Here is a 22,260-nt window from a genome sequence, read left to right as displayed (position 1 = left end):
TGCAATTAGTTTAAGATATTATGCGGTGTAACCCACAATCCCACACTCCTGTTGTCCCCCTTCGCACCTGCCAAGTGACTATTAGCTCGCTCTCACCGCCTGTCTGCACCTGAACATTGGATGGGGCTTCTGTGGGCGCCTCTTCCTGGGTCTTGAGCACGATGGCTTCGGTATAGGCACTGCGTTCAATCTCATTGATGGCCTGCATGCGTATGAGGAACGTCGTCGCCGGCGTCAAACCCGCCACAATGGCGCTCTCGCGCAGGTCACTGTCATAGCTGTCAAAGGAGGGCAAACACAACATGGCTCGGCAAAGGCAAACATACCAAGGACGCACATGACACATACCTGCGACTAATACTCGTCGATGGCAGACTGACGTTGATGACGTTCAGCCCGTTCCAGTCGCCCCCCGCCGCACCCAGCGCCGCATGCGACTGCAGATACTTGAGAGCTTGATACTGCACCAGATAACTGAGGACTGGGGAGTTCCCATCGAAGGGTCGACGCCAGCTGAGCTTCACTGTGCGGGAGCCCACTTCAAAGACCTCCAGATTGGAGGGCGTGTCGGGTCTCTCCTGCACGGCCAGATAAATGATCTGCTCGGCGCGACCGTAGGGATTTTCCGCCACACAACGATAGACTCCCGAGTCATGGCGATCGGAGTGGCCGATGGTCAGCTGTGAGTCCACACCCTTGTCCGTCTTCATCTCGGCAATGCTGAAGCGAAAGTTGTTCAGATCAATGCGTCCATTGTTGTGGGTCCAGCCAATGGTGATGGGCTCATCGCCCTTGGCATGGCAGTCCAGGGTCACGGGATCATTTCGGCGGGAACTAATATTGCGAGCGGGCTGCTCGAACCGAGCGGGTTCTGTACGAAATAGAAGGTACATTAAAGCAACCCATTCGGGCTGTGATATGCTCTGAGCTCCAATTACCATTCACATTGATGCGTATTATCTTCTTGAGGCCGGCTCCGATTTCGTTTGTGGCGCGGCACATGTAGTAACCCTCATCGTTGTCCGTGGCCAGATTCAGCAGCAGCGAGTGATTACGCATGCTCAGGGGCTTGAAGTCCTTCGAGGCTTTGCCTGCAATGGGACTCTTTTAATTTAACTAATTACCAGGCAGACTCCAGACTCCAGCACTGCCAAATGTTAATTGTCAAGTTGGATCTTGGGCATAGGCGACCCAAGGCTCAGCCCATTGGGACTTTAATGAGCCGTGTGCCTAGGTCCGGGTTACGATTTTGATTGGCAAACTTACCCTGACCCTTGAACCAGGTAATGGCTGGAATCGGATATCCTTCCGCCTCACAATTTATCGATATTGTGTTGCCCAGCATAATGGCCGTGTCCATGGGCTCGTAGCTCCAGCGAGGTGCGACTGAAACGTGACCAGAACCCAGAGCAAAGCGTAACGAACGGAGAGAAGAACAAACAACAACAAAATTAACAACTTTCGGATAGGTGTGTGCACGTGTGTGTGTATATCTTAGCTTTGTGTGCATACACCGAGGGAAAGAGGATGTCAAGTTTTGGAGTTTAGAAAGTAGATTTGGTTCAAAAGGTTTAACAAATCAATCGAAATGGAAATTTCATGAAAAAACTTCATCAAATTATATTTTGTATTCTTCATTTCATACAATCTTTCTCTCAGTGTAGGCCGAAAAAAGGGCAAGCAACTGGCGCACAAATCCTGTGTGATTTATTTTTGAATCAGCAGCGAGTCGCTTCAATAGACACACAGCAGGCCATGCCCATCCCCATCCCCATTCCATTGCCAGCCCATCCCAGTAGAGGCCACTCACCCCGCACTTGCAGCTCTGCCGTGTAGTTCACCTTGGCAGCCGCGTTGCCCGCGTAGCAGGTGTACTTGCCGCTGTGCTTTGCACTGATGTCCTTGAGCACCAGCAGCGAGTAGAACTCCTCCTTTTTCTCGGTAATCTGGTAAATTGAAAGAAACACAAGAGTAGCGACAAAGACGTGCAAAACTTTCTCGATGCCATTCGGACAGTTTGAAACAAAGAAGAAGGACTGGCTGTACGAAGGACTTACCTGCAGGCTGCTAGGAATGGAGCTGTCATCCTTCTTCCAGCTAAAGTAGATGGGCATGTCGCCCGAGGAGACTGCACAGGTGATTTGAGCGCGGCCGCCCTCCTGCAGGTTCTTGGGGAACTTAAAGGGCTCGATGACGGGCGGACCTTGATGAGCGATTAGCCAACAATGCGGGCAGACATTAATGTGTGTGTGTGTGTGTGTGTCAGGAGGAGTGGAGTGCAAAAGAGAGTGCCGAGGCTGACAGTTCCCCCTGAGAGTCCCCTCTACTTACTGTTCACGTTCAATTGCATGTCACGGCGCGCTTCCTCGCCGGCCCGACTCCGCACAATGCACGTGTAGATGCCCTGGTCCCGTCCTGGCTCCACATTCTTGATGACCAGCTGCCCACCCTCGGCCACTGTGGCCAGCTCAAAGTGTGTGCCTGTGTGGATAGGGGGTGAGGTAAGGAGAAAGAGCAGGAAGAACATTGGAATGTGTAAAGTGCTGTCGACCGCCCTTCTCCAATTTGTCTTACTCGTTGTCAATTCCTGATGCGCTTTCTCCCATCTAATTTGTTCGATGGGATAACCAGCAAACGGACAGTGCACAATTATGTCCTCGCCGGCAACGGCTTTGATCGGTCCAATGGCTCGCACATACGGTGGTCCTGAAGTGAAACGTACAAGAGATTGTAGGAAAAGCTTTTAGATATATTTTTTGGGAAATGGATTAATATTTCCTGAGTAAACTACAGATTAAATATTCTTTAACCCTATGAAAACTCTATCAAGTAATTTCGGTGTTTCTAGTTAAATTTAAAGTTTAATTTCTGCTTAAGAAAAGTATAATATTGATAAAATAAATTAGTTTGTCAACAGCTTTTTATAACTACTCAAATCAATGACAAACACTTATTTTCTGTTGGTTTTGGAGTTGCAGTTGCTGCAATTAAGACTCCAAATGGAAAGCTACAGGGGGTCTGCTTCAGCAAGTGAATGACAGGGCAGGGCAGTAGCTGTACTGTTAATTTCACCGCAACTGTATGGGTTTGTTCGTATTAGGGCATTGAGAAATTTATTAAATTAGTTACAAAATGCAATTAAGCAGGAATACGGCACACGAATGCTGAATATTTCCAATTATATTCGTTTGGCGCACAAGCGACGCTAATGCATAAAATGCAGATGCAGCCACAAGGCTGCTCTCGTGTGTGTGTGTGTACTGCAGCTGTATGTATGCATTTTTAGTGCTGCTAATGCGGATCGTCTGCATGGGTAGAATGCGTTGCATAAATTGCAATATTCATAATTAAACAGGCGGAGCCAGAGCCTGTGGCTATCCTGCCACCCACCCAATAGGATTCATCGGGCAGTGCAGTCATTACGTTCGATGAGCGGTGTGGACATGGCAGGAGATGGAGCGGTTTGTGGTTAGAGCTGGTCATAATCGAAACTATTTTGACATAAATATGTGAGGCAGCCCATGTCAGTGTGCGAGTAGAGGAAAAACCACTGAAACCCAGAAGGAGACTGACTACACTCTGGGGGAGGTCTCTCCATCTACTGATTTATTCAGTCATTCACTCATTGGCTCACATTCTAGATACATCGGGAACAACTGGCCGTGGCTAATTTGATTTTCAATTCAGCTCAAAGTGCGGCCTGGACAGCTTTCAAAACAGAATCATTTATCATCAATACGCACGCCCACTTAAATATCAAGTATACGCAAGCACACACAGACACAACAGGCAACCATGAGGATATGGCACACAGGGATTGGAGCTGACAGAGCGTTCATCATCAATCACTTGGCATGAAGGGCATATGATTTATATCTGTCACATATCCATTCCTTTATGCATTATTAACACGTTGAGATTACGCATTCGGAACTGCTTACAATGCCCAAAAGTTCCAAGTCAGTGGGGGAAAGGAATACCGTGCAAGATTCCCGTATGCTAAGAGTTTTATATTTACAGTTTATGCTCCGATGTGAGCTCACAGAGATTATCTGTGAGTTTTGTATGCGGGATAACAGCCATTGGTAGCGGCAATTCACACGAAGACTCTGAAATTGGAGAGACACAGCCACAGCAGGGGGAACAGCGGCATCGGCAGCTTGTTAGCGGGCAAAAGCCGAGGCATTGATGCCGCGGCTTTGCTTGCATATCGTGTGGCATGATTGGAATGAAAGAAACATCATCATCGCCTGCTGCCTGCTACCTCATGCCTCCTGCCTCCTTGTTGTCGCAGTCGATGTCGCTGCCTCAAGAGATTTTCTTTGACGCGCAGCCAAGCATTTTCTTGCTGAATAGCAGAGTTATTTTCCCCATATCTCTGCACTCCTTTTTATACATTCAGTTTTTGTTTCGTTGCCTTGGCAGCGTTTCCAATCAGCTCTCTCCTCGATTGGCGATCCCTGATTCCCGATTTCGCTGCTGCTCCTGCTTCTGCTGTTCATGGACCGGATTCGGAGCCCCTTGGGATTTGCATTGTTTGGCCAGCATACAAAAGGGTCGCGATAACAAAGCGGACGGAGGCAGTGATTCTTCAAAACATTCTTATTTGTAGGTCAATATAGCAACTTACCGTAGACATTTAACCTCGCCGAGTGTTGAACACTGCCCATCGAGTTGGTGGCCACGCACCTGTACAGACCGCCATCGTCGGGTCGCACATGTGAGATATTCAAATGGCTTATCACGTCACCGGACATGTCGACAAATTGCCCGATGGCAAAGCGATGATGCAGCGAGACGTCTATAATGGGCTGCGAGTCCAGCAGCCAGGAGAACTGCAATGAGCACAGACAAAAATCAATAAGAACCGGCGGCACCTTCTGCAGGCCATAATTTCAGCGATTATTTAGCAATGTGTGGGTGTACGTGCTCGTGTACGTTATAATATTGCATAATAAGGCCAATAAAACATTTGTGGGGGGTTTGTGTGGCAGCTTACTTGGGGCGGTGGTGAGCCGCTGGCGGAGCACTTAAGCGATATTAATGGCCCGGGACGCACATTCTGCTCAATGAAGGTGTAAATCAATTCCGGCACAGTGTCTGGAAGGAAGTGAGAGACGGTTACCACCTGATAAATGCCAAAACTCTGGCACATAAACTATGCATGTCGCCCGTCAACTTACCGCCCAGCTTCAGCTCGGCCATGGCCTGGGCACTGGCGCGTTGGTTCTCGACAAGGCACTGATAGACACCGCGGTCGCGCCGTCCCACGTTCTGTACCAGCAGCGAACTCTTCGACAGGAACCGTATGCTGTCAAGGACAAGGGGTTAAAAAAAAAACAGAAAAAGAATAAAGCAAAGAGTGTTAAAAATGCCAAGTTTCTCGGGTAAAAACTCCTGAAAACTGAAAACGTTGCAGAAAAAAACCCGAGCCAGTCCCGCAATTTCCCATAAACTCACACCAAGCCGGAAAGACACATGTGTGTGTGTGTGTTTGCCCACGTAGCCTTTTGTTCATTCAGGCGAAATTTGTTATTTATTTTATTAGCATAAGCATAAAAATTTCTGCTTGATTTGTAATGCTGATTTGCTCGGTCTCGGTCCTCGGGCTCCCACTCATCGCCGCCTGCTTATCCCCGAGCAATATTCCTTGGCCAGCAGCTGGCCAACGCATAGAGAGGAATACGTACACAGATATACGTAGATATATAAACGTATTTACATAAGTATGTACACATATATGAGAGAGAGAGAGAGAGAGAGCACAAGGGATGTTTGTTTTTGCCGGCCAGTTTGTTTGCCACCAGCTGCTGCTGTACAACTGCTGCCATCTCTGGCTGCAAATTTAGTTTGCTTTCGGTTTTGCCCTGGCATATTATGCTGATTTCGTGTAATTTGCATTAAATTATCAAGATGTGTCCGAGCTATTCAAGCGAAAATATGCACAAAGCGTCTGTTGCTCTCTCTCTCTGCCTCTGGGCCAAGGATATTCCCCGAGGCCTGGGTAAACTACTGCTGTGTGTGAAGTGTGGGATTTGCATCCATTATGCTATCCTTGCCGGCGTACTAGTAGATATACACGTGTAAGTGTTTGGATATGCCAGGTGAGCCTTAATTAAAAACAATAGAATCTACGTTTCTATTTGAACAGAGCGGCCGCGCATAGTGCTCTACGGATTAATTGCTTTTCGCCATCAGCAGACATCGAAAACCAATTCAAATGAAACTATCCGCAAACATTTATGCTGCATTATCATTGGAAACAATCAGAGTCCTTTGAGCACTGACCTTACACAGCATCACTCAATCAGCCCCCGCCGAAACAGAGCAAAGCTTTTAAACAATCAACTGAACCAAAACCGAACCGAGCCCAAACGAACCGACGCGAATCGCATCGAAGCGAATGAAAATAAAAATGCAGCTGCGGAATCAGAACTGCCACCGAAAAACGTCACTAATACCGGTGTGACACTTGCTGAAATTTAAACTGACTTTTGGGATTAGTGGTGCCAAAGAACCAGCAAAAAATTGACACATTTTGAGTTTAAATAATACAACAAAAATAAATACATACGTTTTTCTCTTTTAAAATCAAATCTTAAAATATCGAACAAAAAATTGCACAAAAAAACGATAAGTTTACGTCATTTATTTTTAATTTTTATACCCATTTTAAATATTTAATGTTCTTAAATGTTTCAATCAATTCGTAAAGTAATATAAACCTGAAATAAGTCCAAGTATTCCTCCGTCAGTGCAATATTAAGTAACTGACATACCCGTTCGATGGCGAAAAAAAATGTATTTGCGGCTGGCAGGCAATGAACTGCCATATAAAAATGGTTCGCTCCTTGCACACCCGCCCGTTGCCAGCCATGGGCAGCCGCTTCGACCACGTCCATCAATAATAATAATAATAACAGTAACAATAAAACATTTTCACTATGAGAAATGCCCTAACAACGACGGACGCCGAAAATAATAGAGGGCTGAGGGTAATCTATGGCTGGCTCTGTGGCTCTGCTTTTTTAATATTTTTGGGACGGAAGGAAGGCTTTGTAGCAACCGTTTTGCAACTGGCAAAACTGATAAAAATCGAAATCGGCTATACAATGTTGCATGTGGGTTTCCTTCCCTGCCTTGCCTGCCCGGTTGGTTGCATGTTGCTCCTATTTCGCACATCCTCTTAGCCCGCTTCCTCCCATGCCTGCAAGGCCTCCCAATAAAAATCCCAATCCCAGTTTCATGCCGGTTTGCCTCTACTTACTTATCCCTGCCGGTGGTTAGTGCATTATTCGCCTGCAGCGGCTTGCCATTGTGCAGCCAGTCGATGGCATCGATCGCCGAACCCGTTGTGGTACAATTGAAATTTGCCGTTCCGCCCGAATTGACAATTTGAACTTGCGGCAAAATATGCACAGATACATACGAATTGACACTCAGGCGTATTTCGATGCGCTGCTCCCCGAACTGATTCGAGGCCTGGCATATCTGGAACGAGAGCGACGAAAGGGCCGCACAGTTAGAGCGGAAATTCCAGAGTGTTTTTTGGCATTTATATATATATATATATGGGTATATATAGTATGTTTGGAATGGAATCTCAATCCGAAATGGGGGTATGGAATGTTCAGTTTGTCAGCAGTTGGATGTTTAATGGTTACTTACCCACTTGCCCGCATCGCGTTCGTCAGCATTTTTGATGAGCAGCAATGTTCGTGAAAGTATCACTCGCTGTGACGAGGGTATGGGATAGAGAGCTGCCGAGTCGGAAACGCGATACCAGCTATAAATCAGACAATGTAAAGCATAAATATGTAAACTCGCTTTATGCCAGGCTTCAACTTTGCTTGACTGTTGTTTAACATTCAAGCTTAAATAAAATTCTACCATATGGATTTAAGGTTTAATGTTTGTGTGGTTATGAGATAGAAGCTCTGCAGTCCGCTCTTCAAAGTACTCAACACAACTTTCACTCAATTACTTAGTTTACATTTTAGTTTCAAGACTAAAAGAGTAATCTTTCTTTGTTTTATCCATTCCAAAAAGAATATTTTTCAGCACGCACTCAATCACTTACAGATTCATTCACGCTCCGGCACAAATACTCTGAGAAATCAATAAAAAAAACAGACTCGTGGGGCAGTTGCCTGAATAACGATTCAGCATCTTCCACTTCAGTTGGCCATTCTGGCCACGTAGAGCAGACCGGCTCACGCATAAACTTATGCTGAAAACAAAATTATCGCATTTTTTCCGCATTTATAGTAATCAGAGCAGGAGTTTTCCCTTCTCCAGCTGTCTGCTTGTAAAATATTTCTGGCACTTTTCCTGTCTGCTTCAGCGTTTATGGTTTTCCACAGAAAACTTTGCTCTTTGCATGTTTGTCTTGTGCACAGCCACTCTTCCTCTCAGTCTGTCTGTCTGTCTCTCTGAATGACTGCCTGAGCTCCTGTCGCGTGTTTGTCTTCTCCAGAAGGACTCCCCGAGTATGCCAGAGTTTGTGTGTATTAAGTGTTTAGAACTGTATGAAATTTTAATAAGCCCTGCTAAGTGAAACAGACTGTTAAATTAAGTTCCCCACGAGCATTGGCAGTGGCGCTTACTGCTTTATCTTGCTAATTAGCTGTAACGGCCCGTCATGGGGTTACTTGATATGTGCTCCATTCTTTGACTTTTATCCATTCATCGAAATTACTTTATATTGTTTTGGGCATCGATTTGCTTTGTTTGTTTGTGTAAGCCGATACATTTCGAGCGGGTAAACAAAATGATTAAGTTACTCCCAAACAGATGGAAACTAAGACTGAGACGGGAGTAGCTTTGCCTTGTCTTGTGCCCATTATTAGTTTGTTTGTCGAGTGAGTGGATTCGTTATCTATTAGCACATGGCTAATGCCCGTGCCGGTTAGTGCCCCGGTGCTTTCAGTGTGTCCGTAAAGGCACCTAATTAGCACTAAAACAGCAGTCCCTAATATGCAATAAAGCCAGAATCCCCTGACAAACATTCAAATGCACTTAAGTGTTGTCTATAACCAGGAACCCTACTCCCCACACCCTCTTCCCAATGGCTGCTGCGTGATGTTATTTTATTGCCAACTGCTGCGAGATACTCAGAAACAGATAGAGATTTGGGGGCCGCCAGCAGGCAATGCCAAAAACAGATGAAATTAGCCCCCATAACGGAACAGAGACAACAGAAACAACAGAAAACAAAGGTTAAGGCAAAATATAGGACTGGGTTAACTCACGTAAATATGGGGAATGGATTGCCCTGTATGTTGCACGGTAGATGAACATCATTTCCACGCTCCACGTGAATCTCCATCACGGGCTTCTGGGTGGTGCGTGGTGCCAGGTTCTTGCTTAGCTCTGTGAAAGCATACAATGAGTAATGTTACCAAGGAGGTGAAGTGGGGTTGATTGTCGGAGCTTACCCTTAACCTGCAGCATCACTGCATCGCTGCGCTGCCGCTCCCCGTTCAGTGTGTTTGTCACCAGGCAGCTGAACTTCATCAGGCCATCCTCGGAGCGCACCGAGCGAACGTACAGGTCCCCGGAGGCGGCCAGGACCACATAGCGACCCGCTGTGCAGAAATAATAACTATCGTGGATCAGAGACATTGAAAATGCAACCAGCAAGAGCTCGATGCCGAAATAACTACAGCAAAATCAAAGCATTTCCCCCTGCATCCCACTGCGTATACGTAACCATTTCCAATAAATGTCAACGCTATCCCATCCCTCACCCACCCCCCAGGGGTGATGCTGCAACTTCATTGGTAGCACACAACAGAAAGAATTGTGTGCACATAAATTTCAGAAGCAGATAAACACCCACAAAGGGTGGGCGCTGTGTGTAAAAATGTGGCAACACTCACCGACATCCGACAGATCCGGGAGCAGTATCTCCTCGCCGCGATGCCAGCTGGCCACGCGCACATAGGGCCGCACATATTCCGGTATGGCGCACTTAATCAACGCCGAATTTCCCAAATAGACTTCAGTGTTTTCCACGTGCACATGAAATTGACGACGCACCACTGGGAGGTGGAGAACCAGCAGCAGCACCAGAACCAGACCCAGACATAGAGTCACAGGCGAACACAAAAAGAAACAGAAATCAGAGAAAGACTGTCAGAGATATATCGTATAGATGTATATGTATATGTGTGCATGCTGGCGAAGAGAGGAGAGAGGACAGGATCCCGAGTGGAAATAAAAGTCAACAAACGTGGCTGCTGTGTCTGCCCGTTGGCGCAAACGGCGCATACAGATGAGCGCATAAAACGCTTTCGGGGTAGCACACAGCACAATCCATGGCGACCGACCATCGGGTAACGCCTGCGACAACAGCAGAGCTGGAGAGCAGCAGGGCCAAGCGGGGGCAATAAACGTGGCACAATGCAAAAATGGCAGCAGTTTAAATGAATGAAATCGCTTGAAATTACATGCAAAGCGGAAGTTGAAGAGCAGACAAAATACGAAAATCGAAAGAAAGGCAACAAAAAAAGACGAAAAGATATATGCATCTCTCGTATATGTGTGTGTGTGTGTGTGCGAGAGAGTTACTGTTACTCATGGATGGAACAGATCGAAAGAAGAAACAGTGCAAAAGTCGACTGTGAGATACTGAACACCACAGAGTTCCATTTACAATCCACAGTATCACATTGTCTTTCGAAATTCGAAGTTTAATGGATAAAGAAGAGTGCCAGAATGCACCGAACCACCTGATATTACAGATAAATCTTTTGTGGGGTATAAACCAATTCGATTCCTTTTCCCCGTTTCATGCATCCACCAACGTTGTTCTTGTGCCTCGTAGAAAAAGAGTGACACAAATGATACACATGGAAAATGCAAAGTGTAAATATTGAATGAGATTTTAAGCGACTATCATGCATCGTTGCTTTTTTTGGGGCCGTGCTGTGGGGGATTGGTTTACTTTGGGCCTGGAGCTGTGGGCCAGTAAGTAAATACCCTCAGCGATAGCTGTTTTCGAGGTCAAGCATTAAGAGCGAATGGGGGAATGCAAACAGAGAAAGGATAAAATAATTAAGTTAATTTCATGCAGAATGCTGTTGGGCGGGAAAATACTAGCATAGTAAGTTGCATTGATCGCCTCAAGCGATGGCGGCATATGTCAGGAAATGCATAGGAAATGAATGTTATATGAGGGGAAATAGGAAAAAATGGAGGCAAGAAAGGAGAGAAACTGGCGCACAGGTGACAGGCCCCAGGCCCCAGGCCCAGGGCTGGCAGCGGAAAGCAGAATCGCAAAGAATGCAGGGACACCCCATTGGAGCAGAGGCATCCAGCCGCCCGTGCCAAACGTGAGCGGCTTCGAAATGCTGTCATCATAATGCGCCCAACAGCTTTTACTCTACTCCTGGCTCCTCCTGGATCCGCACCATAGTTTGTGTTGCATGCTAATGGTGGGGGCTCACTCCACTCGCAATAGTCGGGCAGCTACTTTAGTGTACTTTACGCTTACCTGCCTGCACCTGAACGTTCCGACTGAGGATGGTGCCCGCCTCGTTGCTGGCCCTGCAGCGGTAGGTGGCCTCGTGCACATCCGTGCGATAATATTGCGCCAAAAACGGTGGGAAGTGCAGCGTGCCGTTGCCAGATATTTTCCTAGAAATACACATACAAAAGAAGCGAATGGCGAAAGGCAAAATGCAATATTTTAGTGGGCGCATTCTTTGGGCTTCGTTCGTATTTATTTATTTATTTGGTAAAAGGAACGGTGCAGAGCGGAACGACTCAGGCGAGAACGTAACACACAAATTTGTTCCACAAAAGCGCCAGAAAATGGCAGCCACTTTGCTGGCGAGTATTTTTACGAGCATAGCACACAAGTCCAAGTGCTATACATGGAGCGTAAAGTGTGAATTTACATAAAAATGCAATAAGCGTAATGCTGTGTGTAGTCATAGAGCCATACTTACTTCTATACGTACTTATTTAATATATGTGCATGTGCATTTGTAGCACATAACTGATATGAAAGGGTCTAAGCTGCTGTAATTTTCGATGCCCTTAACAATTGCTTTGGGTAAATGCCATGCCATGGGAAACCAAAATATTTCTCTGCTCTGTCTGCGTTGCTTAGTTATTTCTAAATCAAAGCCAAATCGTAATTACTAACATTTCTCTGGCATTTTCAGGGATTCCTTTGGCTTGTTCGGCTCTGTAATCCCAAATGTCAGTGTGCATGAGATGCCAAATCAGGCTTTAAGCTGCTACAGGGCTTTAAGCCATTTGATTATCGTTGTGGCTGCAACAGAACACCCATCAGGTTCCCATCACATAACTCATGCAGGCTACCCGCCCCATCAACCAGTCCTGCTGCAGTCTCAGAGTGCCAGTTCCCGCTAATCATCTCCACTGCAGTCGGGGCTAACAAGCTCCGACGACATGGATGAGGTTTTGGATGGGGTTGAGGTCTGCTGCTGGGGCTGGGACTGCTGCAGAGTTGTCCTGTGGAAGCGCCGGGCGAAATGGCAAACAGCATCAACCGAAAAAGGGAAAACTTCATCAAGCGCTGTTTTCAAAAATGTTTAAGTGCCAGCAATTTGTTTACGTCTATTGCGTTTGCAGGGAGTGCACAGGGAAAAAGACAGAGAGAGAGAGAGAGAGAGAGCTTTCCATTCCCTTGCTGTCCGTCGACAGTTTGACCGTCTGTCCGTTCGTCCATTCGTCTGTTGGTTGGGTAGATAAGTACACGTCCTATATACATATACCACCCGTCACTTGAACTCAACTATGCTCTTTAGTAGCTTAAAATAAATTTGGTTTCATTTCTATGCACTGCCATCGCATTCGAGTTTCTCCTTTTCTCTTCCCTTTTTCGGGTACTCGCACACACTTGAAAAGCCCAGCATTTGGACAAGTGTGAGTGTGTGTGTGTGTGTTGTGTGTGTGAGACATATCCTGTGAGATCACGTATTTGAAATGACATTTCATTTTGCGAAACATAAAAATTCTTTTAGTAAATTTCGTTGCCATCTGTGTTTTGGCCAGGGAGTTTTTTACAATTTTTATACGCATTCATTTTCGGTTCGTGCTATGTATGTGGCATGTGCGCTATTTTTTACGATTTATTGGGGCTTTCGTTTGGTTTTATTTGCGCGTGTTTTTGTTATATAATAATCCGTTTAAGAGCCCTCTCCGTGCGGATCAACAGCAATTTGTTAACAGCAGCAGTCTAAGCCAAACAAATAGTTGCTGATGGAAATATATGCAAGTACACATTTGGAAGCGATAATTGTGTGAAGCCAGTGCTAATGGATGCCAGCCGTGAAAGCCACAAATTAAAGATTCACTTGTGTGTTTGGCTGTGGAACGACTAATGTACTCGTCTTGATTAATGCTGAACATGGCATTGCACACGCGCATCACATTTAAGTTGTCAGTTGCGACATTTTTAATATTTTAAATGTTCACAAAGCTGCCACAGACAAATAGATAGAAGAGAGAGTAGATGGGATGAGGCCTGGCATTAACATATGACTGCCGCAGATGCAGTTGCCGTCAGCATTACTTTTGTGCAATTTCTTTGGCTTTTTCAGGCAACCAGCAAAGGCGCGCCTTTTGTTGGGGCACCCTCGGCTGCTGTTGCTTGTCAAGCATTTTCCATTGAAAAAGTTGACACAAAGGGGAGGAGCTGCTGGGAAAATGCAGTGCAATGTCTGTTAACATTGATTTTCACAGCTCGACTTTCGAGCAGCAGCGTCTTCGCGGCAGCAATGTCAATTAAAACGAAAGCGTTTCCAAAAATAACTTTAATGCAGCGCCGCAAACAGAAGCCGCAACAATGTGACTTCCGAAACCGCCGTCAGGAAGCCAGACGACACATACTTATGCCAACACACACTCACTCACTCACTCCCACACACACTTACAGACATGAGCATATTATTACATAAACGCATTGTTGGGGCAACCGCAGAACTTACCTCAGTCCCGGCACCTGGGTCGCCAGCGTTCCGTCGCGCAGCACCCAGGACACAACGGGCGGTGGGTTGCCGTGCGCCGTGCAGGTAACCTGTGCCCCCGTGTCGTTGCCGAAGAGCAGTCGGGGTGCGGGCTCCAGCAGGAATGTGGGTACGCGTAAGCCGCTTGTGGCCAGGACTGGCGGCAGTGGCAGGAACACGAGCAGCAGCAGCAGCGGCAGCAGCCCTAATGCTGTGGCAGTAAGCGCTGAAACGGGAGGCCCCCAGAAGAGGTGGAAAGAGAGCGTGTACCAGGTTAATTATCCACATTGTCGTTATAGTCGAGTGTAGTTTGCTTAAAACTTTAATGTCGTTGCACATAGCTGTTGCTGTCGGCAGTCTGCGCCACCCAGCGAGCCATGTGTGCTCTGTGCCTCGAGTGCAACTCATAAATGCGGTTAATTTGGATTCGGTTTCGTTCGCTGGCAGCACTCGACAGCCGAGCCGCCTCTTTAGCAGCGGCTTGTGTAGATGAAATTCACTTTTCGTATGTATATTTATGCAGTCTGAGCTGTTTGTTTGCCAGCAGCAGCCACACGAGCAGCAGTAGCAGCTGTGCAAGGGCATCCAACACTAAAAACCGAAGCTGGCAATACGCTTCCAGCTCCGCCACAAAATCCCGTTTTGAATTAAGTTTGACTGAATCATGTTGAAACATCAAAATGGAACTTGGAACAGAGCGCTTCTCCTTCCTTTGCTTTAGTTCTGTACAAAAGTTTATTAACTCCCCCGCTGCTGAAAATGTACAAAAACTGAGAACTTACCTTTTGACTTGGCTAGAAGAACAAGCTCTAATAAACTCATTTCGTTGCATGTAAATTCAGTGCTGGATGTAGAAAATTAAATTTAGTTTCGTTTATTTTTGCAGCTGCTTGTATATTTTCTCAATATGCAATATGCAGGAACATCTACGGGTACACAGTTTCTTCTGGCTCTGGATCTGGCTGTGTGTTTGCCTTTTGCATAAACTGTGCTTGCTGGCTGGTTGCTTATTTATGTTTTTGTTTGAAATTGTTTGCAGTTATGTTGCCGGTTGTGTCCAGCCACCTGAAATATACAGAAAACGAAAGCCAACGTTTTAATTTACATATGCATTATGAAAATGTTTGGCTTTCTATTGTTTGGCTGGCCAATTTGTAAAACTGAGAAAGCAAAACAAAAAATATATTTCTTTTTTTTAGCAATTATGTTTTCCGGCTAGTACGAAATGTTTTTGTAAATATAAATTGGCAGAGTCACATTTGAGCTTAAATGTGTCGTTTTTTATTTAACAATGGATTGCAGCTCCTTCAATCTCTTTTGTCCATGGATGATTGTCTGAGTAAACAAAACTTTAAGTGAAAAAGCTTAGAGAAACTTTTAGAATTCTTTAAAGTTTTAAAGGTACATATCCATGGTGCGCCTTGAAACTAAGCCATTTCTTGCATTAAACTGTACTTTAATTTCAATATGCAAACCCGCTGATGGAGCTTCCCCGAAATGTTCTTTATATTCATGTCAAGTTCAAATCATTTTAGTGACAAAGGGCACTGGCTGGGCAACGATTTGCAGTCTGAGTTGCGCAAACAAACCCAGCGACAATTACAACAATACAACGGTATACGGGATACAGAACACAAAGTGCTGTATAAATATGCCAGACTCGACAACACATGACGACATAGGCGAGAAATCAACATCAGTTCGCCGCATTGGGAGGCCAGCACTGCCACATCCAGGACACACACTCACATTTGCCAGAGAGCAATCCTCCGTTTGCTTTGCTGTAGAGCTCTTGGTAAATACATTTAACGAGTATTTATGAGCGAGCATACGAAATGAATGACTTTTGCCATCATTAAATTTTATTTGGAATGGCACAGGGCACGGGGCACGGGGCACAGGCACAGGGCAAGTTCTCTCTGCTCTGATCCAACCCCATGGAATACATGCGCGCCCGACTACAATGAAGAAGACATAAACATGTTTTGAGGTCGAGAAGCAGGAGTTCAACAGCCCAGTAGAAAAGTTCGAGCCGAATCCTTTTCCATCCTCAGTCGGTCGGGCACTTAGCTTAGCGACTAAATAAACATCATCATGACACCCATTACAAGAATCGACAGAAGCTGGAGAGTCTGTGCTGGTCCCGGAGAAATCCCGTAGAAGGAAGCGCTCCATTTGGGCGGTGAGGGTCACACTGAAGAGTTCTTTTTATGTTTGCAACTTGACACCTTTTTATTGAGTGGCGGGGCGTACACCGTAGACGCTCTCGACCCATGTGTGAGGCATCTCTGTTTGCATTTAATTGAGAATTTTAAATGATTTGTTTATTTTTGCAGCGTCTTTTGTCAAGCGATTTGCCACGAGCAATTCGTTTCTTTGCCTAACACTTGCACGGCGTCACACAGTCATTACAAACAAGAGAGAGAGGGAGAGGGGAGGGGAGAAAAAAAGGAAACGGAAACCCGAGTGTGTGGGTTGTTTCTCTCAGTGTGTGTGTGTGGGTGTGTTTGCCTTTCATTTTTAATGAGTTTTTATTTTTCCCGCTTTTGTGTGTCGCTCTTTGGCCCGTCCAACTGCCTGAGTCTGTCTCCAAGCGCTTCAGCTTCAGGCGGAGTCAGAGGTACGGCATCTCCAGTTGTCAGGATACTGCCAGAGCCACATCCTCCGCTCCAGCTCAGTCGCACAAAGCGATTACTTTGGCTTGTACGAACTCGTATATGTGGCTGGTGTCATAACTGCTAACTGTCAGCAAATTTGACACTAAATACGAGAATGTGGCCGCCGCTTTAGTTCTGTCACTCTGGATTATGATAACTCCCGCCACATGTGTGTCCGTGTCCGTGTGCGTGTTGAGCTCTGCTTTTATTTAGTTTATTTATTTTTCTGCAATGTGTGACTATGAGCATTATGGCTGTTTATTTGTTTTGATAATCCACTGGCTGCGGAAACACAAGCTCATGTTGTTCCTTGCCATGGAAAAAAGTTTCGTGTGTGTTTCCCAACGTTTCGCTAATTGACAATGAATTATTTAATAGAGGTTCTTGCAGCGAGTAATTATATCACATGGATGGATCCTAGTGTTACCAAATAGTTGAATGTTAGTTTATTCTTGGCCAAATGAATTTGACCTTTAAATAAAAATAAATTTAGTACGCGAGACATCGTTTATGTTTGCTGTGGAATTACGCATTTTATTTGCTCTGGCAGCTCCCATTTGAGAGACTCTCCAGACTATAAATCAATGTGAAAGTGTCGAAAGACGGCAAACATTAACATTAATTAGACTCGGACAGATATTTTCATCTAAGTGGAGGCTGAGCAACTTTTATTCGAATCTTAAGTGAATCTTGAAGTGTTTGACGGGCACTCTGGTTGTTTCAACTTTAAGTAGCGTAGAACAACATCCGACAAGGTTAGCTTTTCTTTCATAGATACCTAGAACTTTCGAGAGGAAAGTGGATTTCCCGAGAATGTCTTAAAATATAAGATGAAAGTGGTGGAAATTTCGCTGCTCATCTGCCAGCTCCTACAGCTCGCTGATAATAAGCCAATGAGAGAATCTCCCAGTGGACAGGGCACAGCAAAGCATTAGCAGGGCAGGCAGGCATAAAGTTCATCCACAACCATTGGCAACAGTTGCTAGCAGGGTAATCAATCTTGCGCAGGAAAATCCCCAAAAGAGGCTACTTGCAGGCTGCTTCTGCTACTGCTACGGCTGGCCAATGGCCTGGATACTCCAGAAGTCCTTAGCCCGGCATGCACCTTGAGCACACTAGTGGACGGATGGAGGAGGTGTTTTGTTTTTTTCGCCGTGTATGTTTTGTGCGGCGTGAAAGGCTTTAAGTGGGAAACGCCACAACAAACAGCAACAGCAGAAGGCAAAAGAAATAGCAGTGGCAACAGCAGCAGCAACAATTCAAAGACTGGCACCCATGGTCATGCCTTCATGTGTTTCAGAGGCAGTCGAGCGCAAATGCATTGCCACCCACACCCCCCCCCGACTATGTACATGGCTGAGGTTAAACGTTGCTGCATCCGCTGCTGCCACGCCCTTATCCGGTGAGAGGGAGGGTGGCAGAGGCGTGGCAGGCGTTAAGCAATATAATTTTTCTTGCTTTGAGTCGGAGCTGTTGAATCGTTTTAATGCTCGTCACCTACGATGTTTGCTTTCCTTTTATTCTCGGCCCTCGCTTGCAGGAGCCGCTGTGCATGCGAACTCTGATGCATACCCCCGTAACCGCACCCCTACCCCCGCCCATACACGTACTGGTGGGGCGGATGTGTTTGCGTTTAGCGCCGGTTGACAGCCTGGCAATTTATATGCCCGACTTCCTGCCCCAACGGGAGTTTAAAGGCAGCACACAAGGTGCATGGCGACTTTAAGCACAACAACACGTCCCACGTCCCCAACCCACACCCCAAGCAATTTCCTGTTGCCAGCACCCACTTCAAGTTCTCTCTCTCTCTCTCTCTCTCTCGTTCCCGATGCCCAAACAATGGATCCATTTGCACTCGCCCAGACTGAAGTGCAACTCTTTGGTTACGGCCAACAATGGCTTAGGCCGCAAGTCAAAGAGCATCCGTCGCGGACTCCATACTCGTAAATGGCTGTGGCTACAGCTATGGCTATGGCTATGGCTATGGCTATGGCTGTAGTCCCGCACAAAAGCGGCCACTGGAACAATGTACCAGCTACCCAGAACCGGACAGAAATGTAACTGGGAACTGGGAACTGGGAACAGGGAACTGGGGACTATTACTGCGACTGAGACTGGGCGGAAATCCAAAGGCGACGAGCCACCTAATAACATTTTGCCATGCCTGCCACCCACCATCCATCCCCTCCCCCTTTACAGGGTGTTCCTCATTTCGCGTGTCCTTACAAATGTTTGGCCACCTTTTATATTACATCAATTCTGGCACAACAATTGTCTGCCGGGGCCACAGCAACAAGAAAAATGAGGCAAAGCAACAAAAAGTAATGGGCGCGCATATTTTTTTTTTTCCTCTCCCATGGCAACTTTCTATTGTTTGCCGTTGCAACGCTCCCAACGGGGATCAAGAGGTGGCAGATACCAGTACCTATACATAAATATATTGTATGTATATGTGCCCTGGCAGTACATATAGAAAGGTAGCATGAGATAGAAAGGCAGCGGGCCGGCTAACGGTTCAGCGATGCTGCATTGTCACATTGACAGAGCTTTGGGCTGGGGGCTGCCGCTTTATCATTGTTCTTGTTCTCGTTCTTGTCCCTTCTGGCGTTTTGGAGTGCCTTTGTGCAGTTGCGCTGCCTCTGATGCCACTGTCACCGTTTCTCCATGTATTTCTCTTCTCTGTGTAGCGAGGGGATCTTGTTGTTATTATGAATAAAGTTGACTTGAGTGGATTGCGAGGACTTTGGCCATGGCTATAACATCGCTCGACCGTCTAACTCTAACATCTAAATTTAATTAGTACAAGAGCTGCCACCCGGCTCAGCGGAACTCTTTAAACTCTGGCTGAATGTTGTGGTTGATGGCGGGTAAAGGTGATAAATGAGTAAGTCATTTGCCACGGAAGCGGTGGGTGCGAGATGGAATTGTAGGATAAATTGCAGCAAAGATTATGTCACATAGAACGTTGATTGAAATTGCTAAACAAATCCTTAAAGCTGCTGAAATTCCTGGTTAAAGCAATGCCCAAAATATATAAGAGATAAATAAATACTCGTAAAAGCAACAAAGAAACACACAGCTCGTGAAATATTCCAATAGATTTTATTCGTTTTTGCAAACCGAATTCCCTTGCTTTGTAAGCGCCCGCCCTATCACAGTCAAAGCTCTATTTCTCTCTCTTTCCGATTGGCTTTTTGACTCTCGTTCGTTGCATACAAATATTTTCACAGATTAAAATTTAATAGACGACCCTACCCGCCGGGGAGTCCGTACCCACGCCGGCAGCCAATTCCTGCCCGAAGTTCGAGTGGCAATGCCAACCTTATGCAACATTCGAGCTTATCTCTGGGCAATGCATAATTCAATAGCTTGCGGATCCCAGCAGCAAGACCCCAAAGCACACTAACGATACAAAGAAAGGGAGGAAAAGGGATAGCAAAGAAGAAAAAACCATCGAAGTTGTGCAATTTTTATTGGCGCTGCAAAAGCCACTGCAACTCAATTTGCTTAAACTAAGCAAAACACACACAAATACGGAGCGGAAACCGAAAGCTGCGAATCATTCAGCGAAATTACCTCGTTATCTTGGGCCACAGACCGCTTTTGCCGGTTTTTTTCCAGCTCCAAATGAATTGGAGTCCTTAGTCCTTAGTCCTTAGTCTTTAGGAGGCTGCAAGCTGCATGCAGGCAAGATCTTTGGCCAGCCAGCACTAACATACATTGAGTTGTCTGGCATAAAATTGTGATTTTGTTATTTTTGGCACTCAGCCAGGGAGTCTCTCATCCACACACACACACACACACACACACACACACACACACGACCTAACACATATGGCTGGCAGCTTACATATGCTGGACGAAAAAAAACGGCTGCAGCTGAGGCTGCATTCAACAATTGCCAAAAAGGTGGCCAGCAAGAAAAAAAAAACCAACCAGAAAGAGTGGGTGGGTGGAAATGGAGAAAAAAGGAGCGGATACAGAGCAGAAAGGAGCATCGCGACCATAAATTATACGCAGTGCATAGACGGTAAATTTTTATGGACTGTGACTAGGATACGATTTTCCATTCTCCTCTCTCCACACTGCCGACTCCCCTCCTTTCGATTCGTTTTTTTCCTGCTTCGCTCGTTTCTTTTTTTCTTTTTTTGCTTTCTGGCTATTGTTGCCGCAATTTTATCACACTTTGATAATCGCGTGGCACATGCTTCACGGCACGTCAGCGTTGACAGCACGGTGGCCATTCGATTCAATTTGCCGCCTGGCAGCGCTGTGCGCTCCATAAAGTTTTACAAAAAGTCACCGTTGTAGTAGTCCGTTGCTGGTCCTCTGTCGGTTGCCGCTACATTTGCATTTTTCCCACGACTGCCTGGTAAATTGGAATTTCCAAGGAGTTTTTTTCAGTTTTTTTCGGTTTTTTTTTCGGGGTTCACTTTGCAACCTTTTTCACACTTTTCCATTAGCCTTTACTTTTGCAGGCCACGGCCGGCCTGCTTAGCGCTCAAATTATTTCACCTTTTATTCAATTTAATTTATCCACTTGCCAGGGGGTACCCTTTCAGTGTGTGTTTGTGTGTTGTGTATGCAGCCAGCTTCCGTTTCCGCTTCCGTACACGTCAAGGGGCGAGCGTCCGAGGTACACACAAAGCGTTTCGGGGCCAGCGAAAATCCACTTTTGTTACATTTTTTATGAACACATTCGTGCGGACAAATAACCCGTAAAGTCAGTAAAATCCACGATAAAACCAAACACCACACACACACACTCACAAAGGACCCTAGCACACACACTCTAGCACACATGTGCAAGCGAGAGAGCAAACAAAAATGTCAGCAAACAAAATTGTGCTGCATAGTTTTAGGCAGCAACAAAATCACACAGCCCAGCGGACCCACACACGTGTACATTTATCCCTTTATGCCCAGACACAAACACACACAGACCACACACACATCACACACACACACACACACACACACACATGTGCACACTGGCCACTATCACCGATGGCGCTCTATGTAGTCTCTAGTCACTCCCCGAGGCGGCAGCGGTAACGGCAGCATCCATTAATGCTTTTTCCATTAAATCCCCAAATAGTGCCCAACGCACACACATACAACTATCGCATGTGCGTGTATGTATGCGTGTGTTGAAGGATATGCTTGACTACTACTAAAACACTGTGATTCGGCCATTACCACTCGCAACAATTTCCGATTTCGTCCGATGGACACGTCCAAACAGTTCGAAACGCCGGCAATGACTGAATCCTGCAATCGTTCTTTGCTGCCTGCTGGCTGGCTGCTGCCTGCGTTTGCTGCCAGTAACCTCTGCCTGTATCATCCTCGACGGCGGCGTCTGTCGTTGGGGCTTATCTCTGTCAGCGTAATCGCTTGACACCCGCTCCCCACCCCCAGTCCACGGCTGTAACTGTAACTGTTGCCACACGTGGCCCCCAATCGAACGGCGCCAACTGCTCTGCCAGCGCCGCAGCCAACGCAGCGCCGACGCAGGCTTTTCGTTATTCTCTTCCTTTTCTTGGCGCTCTCTTTGCTATCTGTCTGGCACGCAACAACAACACCAGAAGAGAGCATGCTGCTGCATAGAGTGAGAGAATCAG

The 22,260-nt window shown here is 46.2% G+C and overlaps 1 protein-coding gene across 4 annotated transcripts in view; it reads right to left on the bottom strand.

The window, feature by feature from the left end:
• The window catches only part of LOC117583289 (Down syndrome cell adhesion molecule-like protein Dscam2), a 28,271-nt gene extending 6,365 nt beyond the window's left edge, over positions 1-21,906 (bottom strand). For 2 of the 4 annotated variants that reach the window (XM_034271527.1, XM_034271526.1), the window contains exons 1-20: positions 20,216-20,359; positions 14,765-15,047; positions 13,965-14,208; positions 11,498-11,640; positions 9,882-10,043; positions 9,438-9,587; positions 9,252-9,372; positions 7,669-7,786; positions 7,268-7,491; positions 5,184-5,311; positions 5,000-5,100; positions 4,631-4,835; positions 2,575-2,706; positions 2,332-2,481; positions 2,058-2,203; positions 1,811-1,946; positions 1,267-1,386; positions 939-1,091; positions 349-871; positions 68-278 (exon numbers count right to left, since the gene is read on the bottom strand). In XM_034271527.1, coding sequence (XP_034127418.1) covers positions 68-278; positions 349-871; positions 939-1,091; positions 1,267-1,386; positions 1,811-1,946; positions 2,058-2,203; positions 2,332-2,481; positions 2,575-2,706; positions 4,631-4,835; positions 5,000-5,100; positions 5,184-5,311; positions 7,268-7,491; positions 7,669-7,786; positions 9,252-9,372; positions 9,438-9,587; positions 9,882-10,043; positions 11,498-11,640; positions 13,965-14,208; positions 14,765-14,804 — 3,207 coding nt within the window. In that variant the 5' untranslated portion in view covers positions 14,805-15,047; positions 20,216-20,359. Of the gene's footprint in view, positions 1-67; positions 279-348; positions 872-938; positions 1,092-1,266; positions 1,387-1,810; positions 1,947-2,057; positions 2,204-2,331; positions 2,707-4,630; positions 4,836-4,999; positions 5,101-5,183; positions 5,312-7,267; positions 7,492-7,668; positions 7,787-9,251; positions 9,373-9,437; positions 9,588-9,881; positions 10,044-11,497; positions 11,641-13,964; positions 14,209-14,764; positions 15,048-20,215; positions 20,361-21,838 lie in introns of those variants that run through there. The other 2 variants (XM_034271525.1, XM_034271528.1) reach the window with 2 other exon arrangements.
• Between the last annotated feature and the right edge of the window lie 354 nt (positions 21,907-22,260).

This window comes from Drosophila guanche, unplaced genomic scaffold (genome assembly GCF_900245975.1).
Source record: "Drosophila guanche unplaced genomic scaffold, DGUA_6, whole genome shotgun sequence".
In the NCBI taxonomy this organism is placed as follows: Eukaryota; Metazoa; Arthropoda; class Insecta; order Diptera; family Drosophilidae; genus Drosophila; species Drosophila guanche.
The sequence above is the reverse complement of the archived record's forward strand: the minus strand, read 5'-3'. Positions and strand labels throughout refer to the sequence as shown.